At 43.0% G+C, this 19,403-nt stretch overlaps 1 protein-coding gene across 1 annotated transcript in view; it reads right to left on the bottom strand.

Moving 5' to 3' along the window:
- LOC311263939 (uncharacterized protein) overlaps positions 1–19,403 on the bottom strand; it is a 61,895-nt gene that overhangs the window by 1,811 nt on the left and 40,681 nt on the right. Inside the window, exons 8-18 of the mRNA XM_084364340.1 lie at positions 16,796–16,837; positions 14,359–14,477; positions 13,569–13,910; positions 7,741–7,807; positions 4,064–4,187; positions 3,461–3,551; positions 2,316–2,421; positions 2,099–2,172; positions 1,211–1,306; positions 429–545; positions 164–261 (exon numbers count right to left, since the gene is read on the bottom strand). Coding sequence (XP_084220466.1) covers positions 164–261; positions 429–545; positions 1,211–1,306; positions 2,099–2,172; positions 2,316–2,421; positions 3,461–3,551; positions 4,064–4,187; positions 7,741–7,807; positions 13,569–13,910; positions 14,359–14,477; positions 16,796–16,837 — 1,276 coding nt within the window. The remainder of the gene's footprint in view (positions 1–163; positions 262–428; positions 546–1,210; positions 1,307–2,098; positions 2,173–2,315; positions 2,422–3,460; positions 3,552–4,063; positions 4,188–7,740; positions 7,808–13,568; positions 13,911–14,358; positions 14,478–16,795; positions 16,838–19,403) is intronic.

The raw sequence follows: 19,403 nt of genomic DNA on the forward strand, positions 1-19,403 counted from the left end.
TGTGAGATAAACCTACATGATGGCATTTAACTTTTGTTCAATTTGCAGGTGTTTAAAGTCTACAGACATTGAGCTGGATATCCACAAACATTATAGTTATAATGAAGTTATTTCACTCAAGATTCTTCACTATTTATATCACAGCAGCGGCAGGAGGACGTACTTTGAGAGAGCAGCATGTTTGTCCATCCTGGCCTTGTAGTCCTCATTCTCCTGTTGGACCTTCGTCAGACACTCCTCCAGCTTCACATTAGTCTCCACCTGCGACACACAGCAGCACAAAGATTGGTTTGAACCCAGTTCAGCACCTTCAGACCTTTTCCCCCAAGTAAGTAATCACTTTTCCCAGGACTGAACTATGAAGCAGCACTTAGACCACACTGACTCTCATAGATGACCGTATGTGAAAGACATAAACCGATGCTCACCAGTTTGTCCATCTCCATGAGCTTTTTCTCCTTCTGGTGCAGCTGGTTGTTCTTGATCTCCAGCACCACCTTCAGACTCTCCAGCTCCTGCTCCAGGTACACCGTGTGGGAGTCCTTCTGCGCGCACACACACACCCACGCACACACACACACACACACACACGCACACACACACACACACACACACACACACACACACACACACACAGGTTAGAGGCTACATCAAACCTGAATGTTGAACAGTTATACTGATTAAACATCAGTAAGTGGTCGTGCCCATCATGTGACCTTAGTGAGCTCAGGAAGTTGCCTGGTTGGAGAGTTCATGGGGCTCAGAGTAAAGTCAGAGTGTGAGGCTCATTCAAACCAGCAGGGGGAGGTCATGTTCAGCAGAGGGACACATTCAGACCAACACTGGGCTTCACCTCCATGATGACTGCCCTTCAGCTCACACACTGACACTGCTGTGAGGCTGCACCTTACTGGATATTAAGAGTGATGCAGGTTTTATGTCTTGACTTGACAAATCAGTGGTCTGAAGCCGGTTTGAGCTCCTCTATAATGACTTGTTTTGACTGACAGTTTTCAGTGGATGGCTCCCCGTTTGTTTTTTGTTTGTCTGGCTGTCTGTCTTTGTAATAGATTAAATGTACAGAAACAATGCATCTATTACACCTGGTTAATATTCCTTTATTGACTTGCATTCACACAATCTCCAACACTGTGTGTACTGTGTGAGTCTAGAATCACAGGGTCAGGCAGCAATTATTAGAGATGTTTACCAGATTCTTGTCGGTCAGTATGCGCATCCTCTCCTCCTCTGCTTCAAGCTTCTCATTCAGCGCCTCCTTCTCTGCTGACAGCTCAGATATTTTCTCCTGGAGGTGGGACAGATGTACAGACAGAGGTGGAAACAGTCATTACTGAGTGAAGAACACTGAGCTTTGGTTCTTACAAAGTTAGACGGACACTTCAGAGTCAAAGACAGTAGCAGGTCAACTCAAACTGCTGCTTCTTCACTGTGGACCTGACAGAGATTCATGAGAGTCAACATGCTGCATGATTCAAACATCACTGCCAACATGAGCACAATGAATCAAATATATAATTGTAGGAAATACTCCAGACGTGCCACATGATGTGAAAGAACCTTTACAAGTAGTTTTCCTGCTGAAATGTGTCCTTTGTTAGTTTGTATTCAGTCCTATCACAGCTTTGTGTTGTGTGGATTCTTTGCTTCCATGTTAAACTGCAGGGAATTTGGCAGGCAGCACACTGACACTTTCCATAATAAATCATCAGCACTCCTCCAGAAGAATTTGGGGATTTTTTGAATTCTTCCTTGAATCCAAGTGGAGAAAAATATTTTTGGTTAGCAAAGGCAACAGTATCAACCACCTACATTCAGTGCATACAGTCTATTCTAACATTAGGAACAAACATAAAACACTTCATAATACTGACTGTGTAGGACCAATATGGCGTTTTTGGGGCAGATGGTGGTAATGGTTATTAGAGAGCAAAAAACATTTTTTTGCAGTTATCCTTTTTTGTAACTTTTTTAAACTTTACTTGAGCAGCACGAGTGTCAGTGGACTGTGTCTCATTAGGACATTAAAGTTGTGTACTTTTAGAAACGGTGTAAATGTGAATACATGAACGTCTCTTACAGAGAGAGATGTTTCTGTCTCCTTCATGGTTTTCTCCAGGTTCTCCAGGTCGGTCTGCTGGATCCTCTTCAGCTCTGACAGGCACAAACATACACAAAGACACATCAGCATCAAATGACTAACCTTGATAACATTTATTCAATATGAAATGGTTGTGAAATGTGTAAGTGTTCAGCTTGTAACAGTATTTAAAATGCTGAGCTCATCCTGCACAAACCTTCTATTGAGGTCTCATACTGCAGTTTGAGAGACTCCATCTTCTGGCTGTGACTCAGTTCCTGGTTTTTCCTCTCTGCTTCCTGTCGGCTCCTCAGCTCCTCCACCTGAAGGATGCAGACACAAATGAGGATAGCATACATGACCTCAACAACCAGCAACTTCAAAGGTTAAGGCGGAAAAACTTGAAGTTTAGATTTCACCCAACAAAAATCTTCCCCTTGCAGCCATGTTGGATTACTTCAGAGTTTAACAGATGTATTTAAAGGAATAGTTTGGTGTTTAGGAATAGGTCAGATGATAAAAAACTACTCTCATATCTGTTCCTTCAACATGCAGCTATGCGATCCTGAAGTAAGACCAGGAGGAGGGCCAAAAAATAAGACCTGGTATCTTCCCTTGCATTTACTGTGGTTAGTTTGAGTTCCTGGTGCTGCTGTTATCTGTACCAAGTGATTCTTCTATTACACTGTTGATCAAATCTTTTGATTAGACACAAATGTGAAAGTGTGTGTGGCAGTTGGAGGTGTTACTGCAGCAAGGAAACAGAACATACAGTGTAAACTGTGGTTTCCATCATATGTGTTTCTTTCATGGATGAAAGTGTGAAAACTATAAAGGCTCATCTCTGATGAGTCGTGTAAGAATGTAACAGCTGACCTACAGCAACTTGAGCCTCACATTCATGTTCACTCTGCAGTGTTTAACTGCAATCAACGTATGATGTAACCATCATACCACGGTGAGGCAGCCATAAATCTTTGGCTGAGATTTTTTATGAGCAACTGTATGTTCTGACTCCAATCAGAGTGTGTGTGTGTGTGTGTGTGTGTGTGTGTGTGTGTGTGTGTGTGTGTGTGTGTGTGTGTGTGTGTGTGTGTGTGTGTGAGTGTGTGAGAGAGAGAGAGAGTCAAGTCAAGACATTTTGTTTCTAATCAGGAGTTCCATCCATCAAATTCATTCATTACATCATGTCATGTTCATTGTGAGAGGGAATGGATTTTTCACCTTGTGTGTAGTTATTTCATAATAAAATTTGGTTTTATGAGAGAGACACAGGCTGAATAACATTTTACAAGACTAACAAGTAACTACTTGTGACTGTGAACGTACAACAGGAGTGTGTATGAGTGTGTGTTCTCTGACCTGCTGTTCCATCAACATGCGGCATTTGTCAGCCTCCTCCTGGTATGTCTGGTGGACTTTGTCCCACTCTGTTTGGTAAAAACTCCTCAATCTGAACACAGACACATAAACACAGACACAGGTTACATCCAGAGGACAGCAGAATCAGTGCAGGCTTTAATGTTCAAACGACAGCATGCCAACACTGAGGAGTTATGGTTGTACATTTTAGAGCTGCAACGATTAATTGATCAGTTAATCGAAAAATATTAATTGCAAACTATTTTGATAGTTGATTAATCGCTTAGTCATGTTTCAAGCTTCTTAAATGTGAGGATTTGCTTCTTTTCTTTGTCATTTCTGACAGTAAATGAAGAGTCTGTGGGTTTTGGACCCAGCTGAATGCCACTTTGGGCGCTGGGAAATTGTGATGAGCATGTTTTACAATCTTGACATTGTTCTGTAAAGACTAAACTACTAATTGATTAACCATGAAAATAATTGCCAGATTAATCAATAATGAAAATAATCATTAGTTGCAGCCCTAATAATATCACATCACACATCACATATGTGATGCCGAGTGTCTGGCTGTGAGCACATCAGCAGAGGTGAATTCCACACCTGTCCTCCAGCTGCACCAGCTCCTCCTTGTGCTGCTCCTCCAGCCTCTTCAAGGCCTCCTCCAAGCTGACGCGCACCTCCTCCTTCTCCTTCTGCAGCTCTTTGCAGCACTGTGACGACGTGACTGGAAGGAGAAGAGAAGAGCAGGAGCGAATATTACTACCTGGACGCTGTGTTTGGAAATCTATGCTTTTGTTGTGGTAGTAAAGCAGAATGTCACCTTCATGAAGAGTAGAATCTAACCCAGAACTAAAACTTTTCTGACACACAAAAGTGTCAAAATGACCAATAGTTAAGAAAACAGTGGTGGAAAACTAAACTCGCCGACTAATGGCTGTAAAAAGTCATCTAAATTTGTTAGATCAAGTAGCATGTTCTAACAATGAGAAAATCATCTTAATATTAAAACTTATTTTAATATACATTTAAATGAGCTAGAGCAACTTCATTCACAGGGGTCAGACTTGGACCTGCTGCTTAGCCTTGTTACAAAGCAAGAAGAAAGAAGAATCAACTGTTTATTACACAACCTTAGATCTGTTAGAAATGCTTGTGAGGGAAGATGTGCAGTCAGTTAACTATCACTGAGTTCTATTTTGACCATTTACTGATGTCGTATCTGTAAAAAACACAAATACAATCATCGTGTCACATTATGTCAGTCCAGAATGCACTGAGGTGAGACGTGCCTGGAACAGTCAGCATAGGTAATGAATAACACATTTAGTGTGTGTGTGTGTGTGTGTGTGTGTGTGTGTGTGTGTGTGTGTGTGTGTGTGTGTGTACTTCAGCATTCCCTGACAACCACATTCCACTTTAACTACTCTTACGGCAGACGTGAGATCCAACCCTGAAACATCTGCAAGTCAGCTCAGAAGTATGCAGCAGGACTCATTCCTCTCATGACTAATTTAAACTCTCACAAGCACATGCACGCTCCCCTCCGTCTTTACCCATCATCACACGCCATTTTGATTCATGTGTGTTTCTAGTCTGAAATATTTGGGAAAATATCCAGGTGGAGACCAGAGCACCTGCACCAACAGATCTCTGCCTCTCAATGCACGCAGGACTTTTTGTCCTTCACTTTCTCAGTGCTTTTCACAGATATTGCATATTGTGTGATCATCTATTATGTAATGGAGCAGTAGAACCAATCATACACCAGGGACATATGGATGTTATCCCCTGAAGTAAACGGGATCAAAAACCACCCTGTACATACACACACACACACACACACGGTGGTAATAAAACATATTGTAACTTATGTAAGTGTGTGCTAACAACTGGCTGCAGCTGGGACAGTTGCTGTTTCCCTCTGAATGGAGCTCTATAGTGTGACTGTAAGCGCCTGTCGCCATGGTAATGGAAACACAAAGCCAACGACAGCTGAGAGCAGCTTAGAAACAAGCTTGTTCTCTATCAGTGTGTGTGTGTGTGTGTGTGTGTGTGTGTGTGTGTGTGTGTGTGTGTGTGTGTGTGTGTGTGTGTGTGTGTGTGTGAGAGCAGGTGCTGGGCAGGTGCTGGTGTAAAATAATGTCATCATACCAGGAGAGACCCCTCTTGTCTGCCTGGAGGTCAGATTAGTGGTTGCGAGGGGGAAAGAGTCTCATTCAGTAAAATGAAAACATGAAACAGAGAGTGCAGTCTGTGAAACAAGGTAAACAGCTTCAGGCTACAGTCTTGATTTAATCTACAATATGTCTAGTGTGGAGTCAGCACAGAGCAACAGGTTCAGTGCCTCAGGAACAAATAATTCCTTCACATGCAAACACTGATCATAAAAGCAGACACTTCAACCTGTTCTCCTGCAGTCTTTGAGTAGAAACCTGTCACACTGAGCTCCTGCAGCACTCTGTCTTTAGAGTGGTGTGCAGCAGGGGAAGCAGGAATGCTGCTCTGACCTCCTCCTGACAGTCGCAGCAGTTGTGCTACAGTAACACTGTAAAACTTCACAGCAAAACCATTAAACCTGCTAACATTACCCAATAAGACACAAACAGGTCCTTCCAGTTCAGTTTGACTATGAAGGGTTTGTGCGTGTGTGTGTGTGGTGACAGCAGGGGCCTATACATTGCTGACATTCTTCAGCTCCGTGTGTGTAAAGAGATGAGCCAAAGGTCAGACAGGCAGTAAAAGTGGAGATCACAGTCAGAGCTGCTCACAGTGATGGACAGAGGGACAGTGGAGAGAGGACAAAGTGCTGGTGCTGAGGACGAGCTCCGGCTGTGTGCTTCAGCACATGAGTGTGTGTCAGTGTGAGGTGCCTGGTATGTACAGTGGGCAGGCAGTCTGAGAGTGTGTGGTAGCCAAATTTAAGATGGCATTCAGAGTAAGTGTGTGTGCGTGTGTGTGTGTGTGTGCCCTCAAATAGTTGAATATACTTAAATGACAGTCAAGGTTATTTTAATATACAGATCCATGTGAGTATGTGTGTGTGTTTCTATTCATGTGCTTAAATGCATGCCTTTGTGTTGCATGTGAACACACACTGTCTATCCAGTGAGCCTGTATGTGTCTCATTATGGGATGCGAGTGTAAATGTACAGTAGGTGTGTGTGTGAGATCTTGAATAATCCTGCTGTATCAGCTGAACTGGCAGAGCTGCTATTGACATGGTACACATTCACAGCTGTCTGAGCGCACACACACCGGGACCATCAGTATTTCGGACACACAGTGTCATGTAATGTGGATCGCTCAGACTGTGAACTCAACTGTCTCTACAAACAGTTTGTGAAAGCAAACCAACCTAAAACTCACCGTCACTTAAACAACCACTTGCATAAAACATGTTAATAAAAGTACGTCTCTGCCTTCACTTGCTCCCTCTCCCCTCTCTGCTGCTTCTTTTCTTCATAAACACATTGTTTGTAACCAGTCGGGTTGAACTCTCGCATTGTCTCATTGACAGTTAAATGGCAGGCTGCCAAACGCTGTGGAACTACTGGGTAACACACCTCTAACACACCTCAAACACACACACACACACACTAGACATGGAAACTGTTTCCTAATCATTTTGTGAAAGTGCCAGGTGACATTCTGCGCAAGATCATTTCTTGTTATTGAAGTCTTCTGCTGTAGTCACGTGGAACATTCCCGTTCTCTGCAGGGCTGTGTGGAGTGGAGAGGCCTTTGTGTGCTGCTGTTGACTAGTGGCTCAGACACAGTTTCAGTTTTTAAACCCTCTTGTTTTGAAAAAAAGACAAGAAATTGACATTGCAAAGCTATTTCAGTTTGTGCTGTAAAGCACCGCACCAGACTCCAAATCCATCCCAGCAGCACAGATGTTATCAAAAGAAATGGGGACTGCTACAGACAGTCAGCTTTCTCAATTAACTTTTTCGGAATAACACTAATGTCTCAAAATTGAAATGCAAACAACTTATTGATGTCGATATCTAATCTGCCAGCCCTTACTGTGAAGATGACATGAGATATGAGCTGTGCAGCTCTCAGCCTTTATTAAGAACGAAGACTACAACAGAAAGAACACCAGGTTTTGAATGGCAGTTGACCCGTCCCTGATAAGCTGTGTGTGTGTGTGTGTGTGTGTGTGTGTGTGTGTGTGTGTGTGTGTGTCATATGCAAATGTATGGCAGACAGAGAGAGAGGATGTTGGCAGGCGTGTGGCAGCAGGCGGCTGAGGGGATGTGTGAACACTCTCTTACCCAGCTCGTCTCGGAGGTTGGCCAGTTCCAGCGACAACTCCTTCTTCTGCTTTAAGGCCTCCTCGCGCTGCACAGAGGAGAAATGAAAAGAATCCATTTAAGTCTAAATATGAGCAGAGATAGAGAAATGCAGACTGAGGCTGTGTTCAAAATCCTGAACTATTCAGTCTGAAGGGAATTCTAGTGGAGGACTCTGTCACGTGTTAGGTGGCTATAATAATAATAATAATAATAATAATAATAATTAAATGCACAATGCTCGTTAGCTCTCAGTTAGTGGCCATGGATAGTACACTGATGTATCTGATGCATTGTGAAATGGCCTCAGTACACTGTCAATGACACCATCACCACAAAATGATGAGCGTACACAGAGCAATGTAAACCAGAGTCAGATTTCTTGTATGTGTAAGTCAATTGTGATTCTGTATTGAACTATGTAGTGAAAGAAATTGGAAACATTCTGTGTTTTACAATCTGAACTCATGACAGATGAGTGATTCCAATCACTGGCTTCAAAGTTAACTAGAGGGGAACTTTTGTAAAGGCCAGTTGTGGGTGGAGACAAAGCAGGAACACAATAACACAGATAGAAGTGTCAGAGGAGACAAATATGAGAGCGAGCTCATGAACATAGGGTGACCACATCCATCATGGCTGCCAACAAAAAAATCTTGCTCCGCTCCCAACAGCAGCTACAACTGCAAAATAAAAATGCTAAATTAAAAACCATTTCCCCAGGCGAATAAAAGGCTAAAGAGTTAACTGTGATTAAGAATGAACAAATAACATCCTGAAAAACCTGAAATATCCCATACCTGCCACACAGGAGCAGCAGATCCCGTCTGTCTCATGTTCTGACATTCTTACTCTGACGGAAATCACTTTAAATACAGTATTTTCTGTTCAGTTCACCGTGTGTGTGTAAACATGTGGACTAGCACACACTTCAACTAGATGAGCATACCATAAGTGCACTGCTGCACAAAACTGAACAATATTCTCCTACAGCCCCATGTTAGAATACATAACATTTACTCTTTCTAGCACACACACAGACGCACAAAGACCAGCAGCTTAACGACAGCAGAAGAGGAATTTACAATGGAAAGTGAGTGCATGTGCTTCTGCCTTCTTGCTCTCACACACACACACACACACACACACACACACACACACACACACGGGGTCAGTAAAGTGAAAGAGCAGTAAAAAGTAAAAGGACAGTAGTAGTTCTAGTAGTGAAAATAGAAAGATGACTGGAGTGTAATCTGTCACATTCATAAAGCCGCTGAGGCCGAGTCAAGTTTCTTTAAACAGTTTGTAGTAAAAACAGCAGCTGACGTGACCACTGACATCAACAGGGTGGGAAACACATCCAGCCAGATTCCTCTGAAGTGACTCTCCACACAGCTCTGACTGAAAGACCCACAGCAGTGTGGAGAGAGACAAGAGCAGCAGACAGACACACAGCTACAGCAGGACACACACACGCACAAACACACACACACACACACACACACCTTCTTGCGTTTCTTCTTGCGGCGATGAGGGAGGGCCTTGCTGTGCTTTGTATGGGCTTTGCTGGCCGTGGAGCCCATGTCTCGGTGAATGAAGACACACACTCACACACACACTTACACACAACACTCACACACACACACACAACACTCACACACACACTTACACACACACAAACTTCAAAAATACTCCTTGTTTCTTCAGTCCTTCCTCTCTCTCACTGATTCCCTCCCACTATCTCCAGACAACACAGACTGCAGACAACTCTCTCTCTCTCTCTCTCCTCCTACTGAATGGGTTGCCCTCTCTCCCTCTCTCTCTCTCTTTCTCTCTCTCTCTGTAAGTGACTGTTGCTCGGCCACTTCAACTCCTCCCACTCTACCTGTTCACCACAGGGCTCCCTGTCCTCCCTCCTCCTCCTGCCTGGAAACTGCATGATGGAGGAATGCGAGTTATTCTGCACCACCTTCCTCTCTTAATATCTCTACTCTTCCTTTTCTCTTGTTCCCTGTCAGTTGTTCACCCACAAAACTGGTATATCTGCATTTAACTCAAATCCTTCTCCTCTACTTTTATGTCTCTGTCTATTCAAAGTTTATAACTTAACATGAAATAGCAGTCGAATAAATTCAGTCTGTGGGATGTTAAAGTTCTTTCTTCCACAGCACAAACTAAAGTTTCATAGCACTGAAGAGAAGACATATTTCTAATTAAGATTTTTTTTCTCTCTCATTCCATTTTCTCGCTTTCAGACTACACCACAAAACCCTGCCAACGCTCCAAAACAGGATTTGTCATTTTTAACTTCCAGTTTGTCTGTTATGGTTTCAAACCGGTCTCTAACAGAGGGAAGTGGAAATGAGAGAGAAAAACCAAAAACAAACAACTCATAAAAACCTGGCATCCATAAAATTTCAAGCTGTTAAATTAAGTTTAAAAATATACTTCCAGCTTTGGAGAAACGTTAATTACACTCCCATACAGTGTTTACAGCGGGTATTTAAAGTCCTTTACACCTCCTGCTGCATTGCATGGTCTCCAACATATGAAACACTCAAAGTGCATAAAATATACATGGAAGTCGCAGCAGAACGGGTTTAAAGAGTGGAATATTCAAAGAGCCCCACCCACCCAAACGAAAGCCCCAACCCCTTTCACTAACAACAGCCCCACCCCTGCCCACAGCCAGCCCCAAGGGGAGAGTGTGCTGTTTATATTCACCAGTCACCTTATTTAAGAGCATAGGACAGATAAGATAGCACTGGTATTCATGCTTCAGATAAACACACACGTTATCTCGGACACACAAATCAGAACGCCTCAGGCTTCAACTGCAGCTGCTGCAATCCTTCACCCCCCAGCCCCCGTCTTCCCCTTCACCCCCCACCCCTCGTCTTCCCCTTCACCCCCCACCCCTCGTCTTCCCCTTCACCTCCTACCAGGCAATTCATCCAGTCAATAAGCTGTCAGGAGGGCTGCTGCACTGTAAACCTCAGAGCCGTCTGCTCATCTTTACACGTCACAGCCCCACACATTCACAACAAAAATAAAAATTAGGCACACACATGGGCCACCTCACACACAAAACTTTTCTAATGAACAGTTATGTAACAGACACACACACACACACACACACACACACACATACACACACACTATGTGTGCAGAGTTGCTGCTGCTGATAACAGGTTGTTCTACAGATAATGAGCTACTTTCCCTCATAGAGACATGCAGGCATGTAACAGCTGTCCTGTGCTTCTCACACACTCACTGAGGACAACTCTTTGTGTGTATATTGCGGGTTTTGTGTATCCTGTGTAATACTCAGGTTGTGGGACATAAATCTGATTATACACAGTAACATTGTGGGGACCCACAATACACAAACACAAGTCCTCATAACATAAATGATTATATTGTAGGGTTTAAGGTTGGAGTAACATTAGTTTAAGGTTCGGGTAAGTCTCCAGGAAATTCATTTAAATCTGTGTAATGTGATGGAAACACTGTGGACTGCGGGTAGGCTTGTGTACCTCATGCACATTTTAGTGACCTTGAAAGCCAGCATAAAACTTAAGTCACTTGTTAGTATTGTTTCCATGTCTTTTGTTATCGGTAAGGGTCACCTTGTGTGTATGTGTGTGTGAGTGTGTGTGTGTGTGTGTGTGTGTGTGTGTGTGTGTCACTGCTGACCAAAGGTGAAGGTAAGTGATTCTGGGTACACTGGTCAACTTCAAGCTTTTAAACCATATTTTGCTTCAGTAGCACAGTTTCTTAAGAATGTAAAATCATTGTAGCCTCAATATTTATTTTATTTATTTATTTAATTGTTTTTTCTTCTCAGCAACTTGATCTCAAAGTTGAGACTTGGTGGACATATGGAAGTGAAGGTGTACCCCAGCAGAGTTTGACACCTCCAGTGAAAACTGGCTACATGCTGATGCACTCATTGTACAGATTACGTTGACAACACGGGTCAAGTTGTGAAATCTGCACAATTTACAGCCTCTTTGGTTGATTGAGGAGAGGCTACAAAAACAAGCCTGTGCAATGAACTAAAGTATGTGTGTGTCTGTGCTTGTAAAATCCCCCGAGGTCTCACTAACCAAAGGCATGAGTGCTATTCTGCATGTGTCCCCCTTCAGCCACACGCGGCCAAAGACAAGAGAAAGAAGCACAGACAGACAGACAGACAGACAGACAGACAGACAGACACACACACACACACACACACACACACACACACACACACACAGGGAAACAGGTGTAATGAAGGGTGTTACACAGTGGATAAGGTGTGCCCAGCTGATGATAGTTATTGCTCCAGTGATGTGTGATGTGCATTCAGTTTTATTTCACATGCCAACCCTGCAAACAGAGAATCACTAGTACCAATCATCAGACAGCAAATATTTACTGAGCATGTCCGGGACTCTGTGATTGACACATCCTGGTGCCTCAATGGACCAATCAGCAGCCTTCAACCTGTGATGAACCAGATGGCTACAGTATAAACTCACTTCAGCAATATTTCACCCATGACTTATTGGAATTATTCAGTGATGATATTTCTTCTTGGCTGTACTTGTCTCACACACACACACACACACACACACACACACACACACACACACACACACACACACACACACACACACACACACACACACACACACACACACACACACACACACACACACACACACACACACACACACACACACACACACACACACACACACACACACACACACACACACACACACACACACCTTAATATGGTAACATCAGCTGTTGAAAAACAACCCCATCATAGCTGACAGCAGGCACTTATTGTAGGTAGAGCTAACCGCTACCACACAGCTATTATACACAACACACACACAGACACACTCAAACACAGCAGAAGGATGTTTCCGTGGAATCATGTGTTGTTGTTGTTGTTGTTGATAATAGCAGCTGGGTGTGGACACAGACTAGCCTCTCCCCACTACCTTAATGCTTCCTACTAAAAACAGATATTACTCCACTCCTCCTCTTCAAGCGTCTCAACCAGCACCCGTAACAGCAACACTGCCGTATCACCAACAACTGCTGAGCAATGCTTTAATTATAGGCTGTAATCTGCCGAAGGGGAAGGATGGTGTGCAGATAAGTGATCGTTTCCCCTCGTCTACCTCCTTGAAGCTGCAGCAGACCACATTGTATTTACATGTGCAAACACATCCACTCGACCTCGACTGGATCATTAAAGCCACGCTCCAAACAGATTCCTCCCAGCTGACTTTGTGTTTTGGAAGTAACACAAGTCACAGTTTAGATCACACAAACATTGATTTTGGGTACAGAAAACAAAATCACACACAGTCTTTGTGTGCAAACTAGATATGCTTAAACCGACCAATGACTGCAGCAGGATCTCATTGTCACCAATATTTTAAGTCTAGAATTTGCAAATAGTATCCGTTGCAGTTGGAACTCTGCTGGTTTATGTCATTTTAAAAGAACATGGTCTGGCCACATTAGCAGTGAAGTTATTGTGCAAATCAAGCAGACTGATTCCTACAAGGCCTTTCTTGAAAATAACATTCATTCCTGACAACAGATACTGTATTAATGCACATCTTCTGTGCTCCTTGTCTCCATTTCAGTAATATTTATATAGCAGCAATATAAAATATCAAATTCAATTGAAAATGCATCCCCCTTCATGTTTTTAATGCAGCTTAAAAGATGGGTGATTAAGAAATTAAAGGTGGTGTGAGTATTTTCTCTGTGTTTGGTGAACATAAAAATGACTGGAGTACCTCAGTGAAGAGATGCTGGATGACTGTAGCCAGAGCCTCCACTTTCTTATTCCCCTGGACGAGCAGCTTCCTCAGTTGGTTGATGGCCTGGTTCTTCTTCTCTGCCTGCTCTTTGCTCTGGTTCTGTTTAGTTGGGACCGTCCTATCTGCCACAGCAGCCACGGTTGGGCCAGGCTTGGATGCATTCTGTAGGCGGGACCCGGTTTTGGGGCTGGATCGTGGCCCTGTTCTTGCTTTGAACCCAACAGCTCCTGTGGTGCCTGACCCAGATGTGGTGGTATCAGGGGCAGGCACTGTGAGAATTGGCGTCAGCGGTGCATTAGCATTCACCACGTCTGGTGCCTAGCAAAAAAAAAACAACAACACATAAAGTATGTCATGAAAGATACTAATCTCAGACACTACTCAAACTATTCTGTCTTAGAAAACAGATCTAAATGTCTTTAGATGAACCCAAACAACTTTCTGCTCTTCATGATGTCTTTTTAAATTGTTTCAACACATTTTGTCTTCATAGTTCTCAACGTGAACAGAAGAAAATATATGGAGTCAAGACATGCAACTATAAAAGTGTATTTTGCTACTCTGTGGCTCATTGATCACTTAATGTAACTTGTATCCGGAACAGAAACAGCACAGATGGGAATGAGGATCTTGTGAATCAGTAATTTAATCTTCCTGTCAACAACATGCCTCCTTCTCTTCATCAATCAGATCAGGCTCAGTAATGGTCCCTGATGCAGTGAGCAGAGATTGCACCCTAAATCTAAAAGCATAAAAAAGAACGTACCAGGTCAGGTGGAGGTTGCTGCTGGTTCTGGTGGTTTCCCGCTGAAGGTGCTGCTCCCTGTGAGCCGCTGTTGGTGTTCGTAGGTCTTGCTGGCACCTCCCGTGTCTTGTTTTTGTCCACTGCAAGAAAACGGCGAGCCCTTAGCTTGTGGGCGGTAGGTACAATATTCAGCATGGTGTCCACACACACCCAACACACACAGAATACTCACTCAGCCCATTAACAAAGTGTAGAAGGCACAGAGGCAGGGTCGCAACATAAAACTACAAACACTCATATATCCTCTGAATTAAATAACAACCGGAGACGTGTGCAAAAGAACACAGAAAACAGAGGAACATATATAGACACACACACACACACACACACATACACACACACACAGTCGGTCAGTCTGGACTCGACCACAACAATACCAAAACATAGAAAACAGAAAAAAGCTGCACACACACATCTCATACATTCGCTCTCATCTGGTAAATGAGAATACGCCCTACTGACTGTTCTAGGCTGAGACAGATGCATCATGGGCTTGTGTAGTAATGATGGCCAGTCTCTCTGTGTATGATGGATCCTGAGTGTGCATTAAGGAGCTCGATACCAGAGACGAATCAATTAGAGTCTCTCCCTCTCTCCTTGTCTCTCTCTCTGACTCTCACTCTCTAAATAATTCAATATAAGCTGTGTTATGATGTCAAACAGGTTTTCTGTGCAGAAATGTGGTCATTGGGCCCATAATGCAGTGCAATCTGTAGGACCATGACTGCTTTCAGGTTGTGGGTTATTTCAGTCCACAGACTCATCAGCTGGAACTGTCACCTATCACGTCAGGTTTCCATGTCATGACATGTATTTCATGATCTCCTCTTCCTACGTATTCAGACCATCAGTGCTGTGTTAAAAATCAATAACATCTTAAATCTAAACACCTGTGAACTCAACAGGTCAGTCCTCCTTCAGTCAGTGCTGATGCTCATGCCTTGTCAACAAGGCCCAGTGGCTGTAGTGATTTCATTAAAGTTACTGCCACCTGCTGGCAGCCCCCGAGCAACACATGCTGCTCTGTATCAGTCTGATGAAGCAGAGCTCAGAACAGAGCATGTGGGGGAGGACTGTTACTCACATCTAGGTCTAAGGGCAGTGGCAAACATCCTACAACGTACATCAACCTGCTGCTGCAGACTTCAGCAAATTGTGGACTGCTGTCATGAATCTGAATGAATGAATGATCACACTGTGGACGATAAAGCTGTGGGCTCAACACAGCGGGAATGTCTGTTTACCCTGATGAATATTCAGATCTGATGCATATTTACAACATCAACACCAGTGTTATCAGAACAGAACGCTCTGATCATTCATTCAGTGTGTGCAAAATGTTGGTGGGTGTACGACGTATATAGAGGAGAACAGGAGGTGGGAACATGTTAGATGTGTGCCTCACATGGAACTGCACAGGATGAACAGTAAAAGAATTAAACAAATGCATAATAACTGTGCCTTCAAATGTACGCAAAGGTGTCTCCCATGCCACGTCTACATCCTGGTCATACAGAATGAGTGTACATTTCATAAAAAAAGAAAAAAAAGAAGAAAAGCCAGGCTCATCTTTTCTTTTTAACTGTGACATGACCCAGGGCTAAAATTCACTCGAAACCTCAACGGAAACACAACTGACACCAGAACAGACAGATTCATTACTGTAAAATGTAAATTGTAAATGCTCTTGTTGCAGGTTGCACAGCTGCCACAATAATCATCAGGTAAGTGTGTGAGAGACATACAATACACAGACTGTCTCCTCCTGGAAGTACAGCGAAAAGTAGAGGGGGGGGTCCACTGCTGTCACAGAGTGCTTAAGGATGGTTATTACTTCTTTGGTAGTTCAAATATAACACTATGTGACACTAGTCATCATGGTTGATGTATGAAATACATACACAAAGCTGGGAAGACCATTTCCTGTTTTATGATTTTTAAGTACTTCTAAATCTAAATCCTTATGAAAACTCCAGTGATGGATGTAAATGCTGCTTGTGATGGATGTAAGTGCTCTCCACATATTTGTTTACATCTCACAAGTGTTTTCTTCCCCTTCTTCAATTAAAGGTGCAGATTAAAGGGAAGCTGCATAATGAATAAACTATGCCCGAAAAGCTGAATTATAGCTGAGCGACAGTAATCAAACATGAATAGCAACCAGTGCAAAGTCAATTGAAAAGCATGAATACTGGCTGTTGAAGTCAAACGCATTGTTGACATTCAGGAAAGATGATCATCATTTCCATTTCATTTTATTCCATTTCAAAACCTTGCTTAAAATGCGTTAATTAGCTGCGAGAGGGCTGCTTCTGAGACTACACATCTCATTCCTCGTGTTTGTCTCTGGTTGATGTGTGAGATGGGCTGTGTGAGTGCTGGTGATGATGGTTTGTACCTGAAGTCTGCCAGGCAGTCATGCAGAGCTGCTGAGCCCAGACTGAGAGAGAAACAACACTGTTAGCATGCACGTCACGTTACACAAGAGACAACCCCTGCTGTGTCATGAGAAGCTCCTTCAGTACACAGTAAGATGACAGTCATGACATATGATAACATATATCATTTATAGGAAGAATGCATGATAAACGCTGGCTGTATCTTCAGCACTTCAGTCCCTCAAAGCAGCCGAGTTTCATCAGTTTCAGTGATTTGTGATATTCAGTTATAATGAAAAGGCTGGGACATTTTCACAGTCTCATACTGTATGTTTGTTGTGCAGTGTGCTGGAGTTGTTCTATGTATCAATATGTATCACTGTCATGTCAGCCATCTTATTTGTACCAGTCTCATGAACACTCAGCAGGACTGTCTGATGTGCATTTAATCAGAACATCAGTGACCAATAAGGGCAAACCAGTGAGGGACTGGAGTCAGGGAGAGGAGGAGTAAAAAGGGTCAGGGATAGGAGGAGTGGGGGCTTTGTGTCGACTCATTATAAAAACAACCGCAAATGTGTTGTGTCTTCTCTAAAAAGTAGTTGAACTGTGTTCAACCAGGTGCCAAATGATGTGACTGTGGCACTGAAACAAGCTGGCAGAGCTTCCTGAGAGAGGTGTTTATCTGCCTGACTGCCATGTTGAGTGATGAGGAGGACAACTCAGATCCTATTATCTACAGATCAGAGCAAAACACCTCATGATAGTCGAGCCGGCTGCGGGTAACATCATGGCTTAATTAGATTAAGAAATGTCGTGGGTCCATCTTTAATAAGATCCCTCATTAACACAGACTCACACACCTCCACAAACAGAGAAAACTGTGATCTTACTGTGCGGCTACGTCATGCTGGTTAATTTAAACACCACCTCCTCAGCGACAGATTAGCACTGGATTACTGTGTCTGTGTGTTTGCAGGACAAAAAAAGTGCGCCAGCAAAGCAGAAAAAACAGGGACAGCTCAGCACACATACACTTCAGGTTGGAGCGGTCCTAATCTTCTTAATCTGCTGCACTCAGATTACCCAAATAGATAGAACAGAATCTAATCCCTGTTTTTGAAGTGGGAGATTCCAACAGAGGTTCTATTAGGGCGGGTGATTCGAACATGAATAGGATTTGAACTTTGACTTTGCCATGATGGAACTATCCCAGATCTTAAATTGTCATCCCATAATAAACCACCAAGTGTAGGAACCAACTGGAATACTTCAAACTAAACTGAGAAAATACTCAGCATGTGTAACATGCAGATGTTATGAAGTACAGTGCATGTGTGTCTGTGCCCTCTAGTGGTCAGGTTAAAAAATGATGATGCATTCACTCCAACATAAGGACTGTAATCTCATCAATTTTGAGATTAGATGCACTAATAAACATTAGTGCACCAAAATCACAGATACCTCTCACATCATTTAGTATTTCTGAGAGAGGCTGCCACAGAGGGAGGCTTCAACACTGTTCTGCAGCAACACAGCATGACTGATGTCACACAACTGTGGATAAACAGGCTGATTGATTTAGGAGGTTGATGAGAGAATCTTCTCTCGCACCAATCATGTGTCCACTGACGGGCACTGCTTAACGAACACACAGAACACATGTAACCATGACGAGTCATCTCTTGACACATACTGAATCAATCTGATCAACCATCAGATACGATCATAGATTCATACGGTCCGTACACTGGAGGTTCAGCTCCCACGTGACTGTTGCCATGGAAACAAGTGTGCAGAGCATGCTCACAATGTCCACTATATGACCTGTTTACATGCAAACTAGACCATCGACCAGATGGCAACAGCTATTTTTGTCAAACAGTCATGTTATCCAGCATGAGCTGGATGTTTTTATGCTAGCTCCACGTGTCAGATCGGCTCAACCGTGAGAGAATACAGTAGAAACAGGAAAAGCTCACGAGAGGCACTGACCATGGACAAGCTGACACACATATTGATTTCACTGCGGAACAATAACACACATTATCATGGACTGAATTTAACACAGAAGAAGAGAAATCTGATTAACTGATAGCAAAAGCTGAAATGTGGTATTTGCATTCAAAAGTAGCTCCAAAAACACAGCGGGCAGCATATCATCAGCTACTCTTTTGAGCTTTTGTGAGAGCAGCTTGACTGTATGGTGCGTAAGAAGTGCCCATCAAGCCAATCCAACCTGTGGGAGGTGTTTCAGGAAGCATGGAGGCACATTTCTACAGATTACCTCAACAAATTAACAGCTACAAGGTCAAAGGTCTGCGAGGCTGTAAGTGCTGCAAATGGAGGATTGTTTGACGAAAGCTAAGTTTGAAGGACAAAATGATTTCAAGTAAAAATATTTTTTTCTAAATTTGTCTATGTCTCGACTATATTTGCTCATTTCACAACTCATCTGATGAATTACAGTGTGACCTGTCATGTAAAACATGACATTTTTGGGAGACTACTGAGTGGTACTGCAGAGGTCAGGATATTTCATTACATGACATTTTGAGAGTTTATCTGCTGAAACTACTGTAGGATATCTGACTGTCACCTCTTGAGGTACAAAGTGGTATTAGGAAA

The sequence above is a fragment of the Pagrus pagrus genome (assembly GCF_965226575.1).
Source record: "Pagrus pagrus genome assembly, chromosome: 2".
Lineage (NCBI taxonomy): Eukaryota > Metazoa > Chordata > Actinopteri > Spariformes > Sparidae > Pagrus > Pagrus pagrus.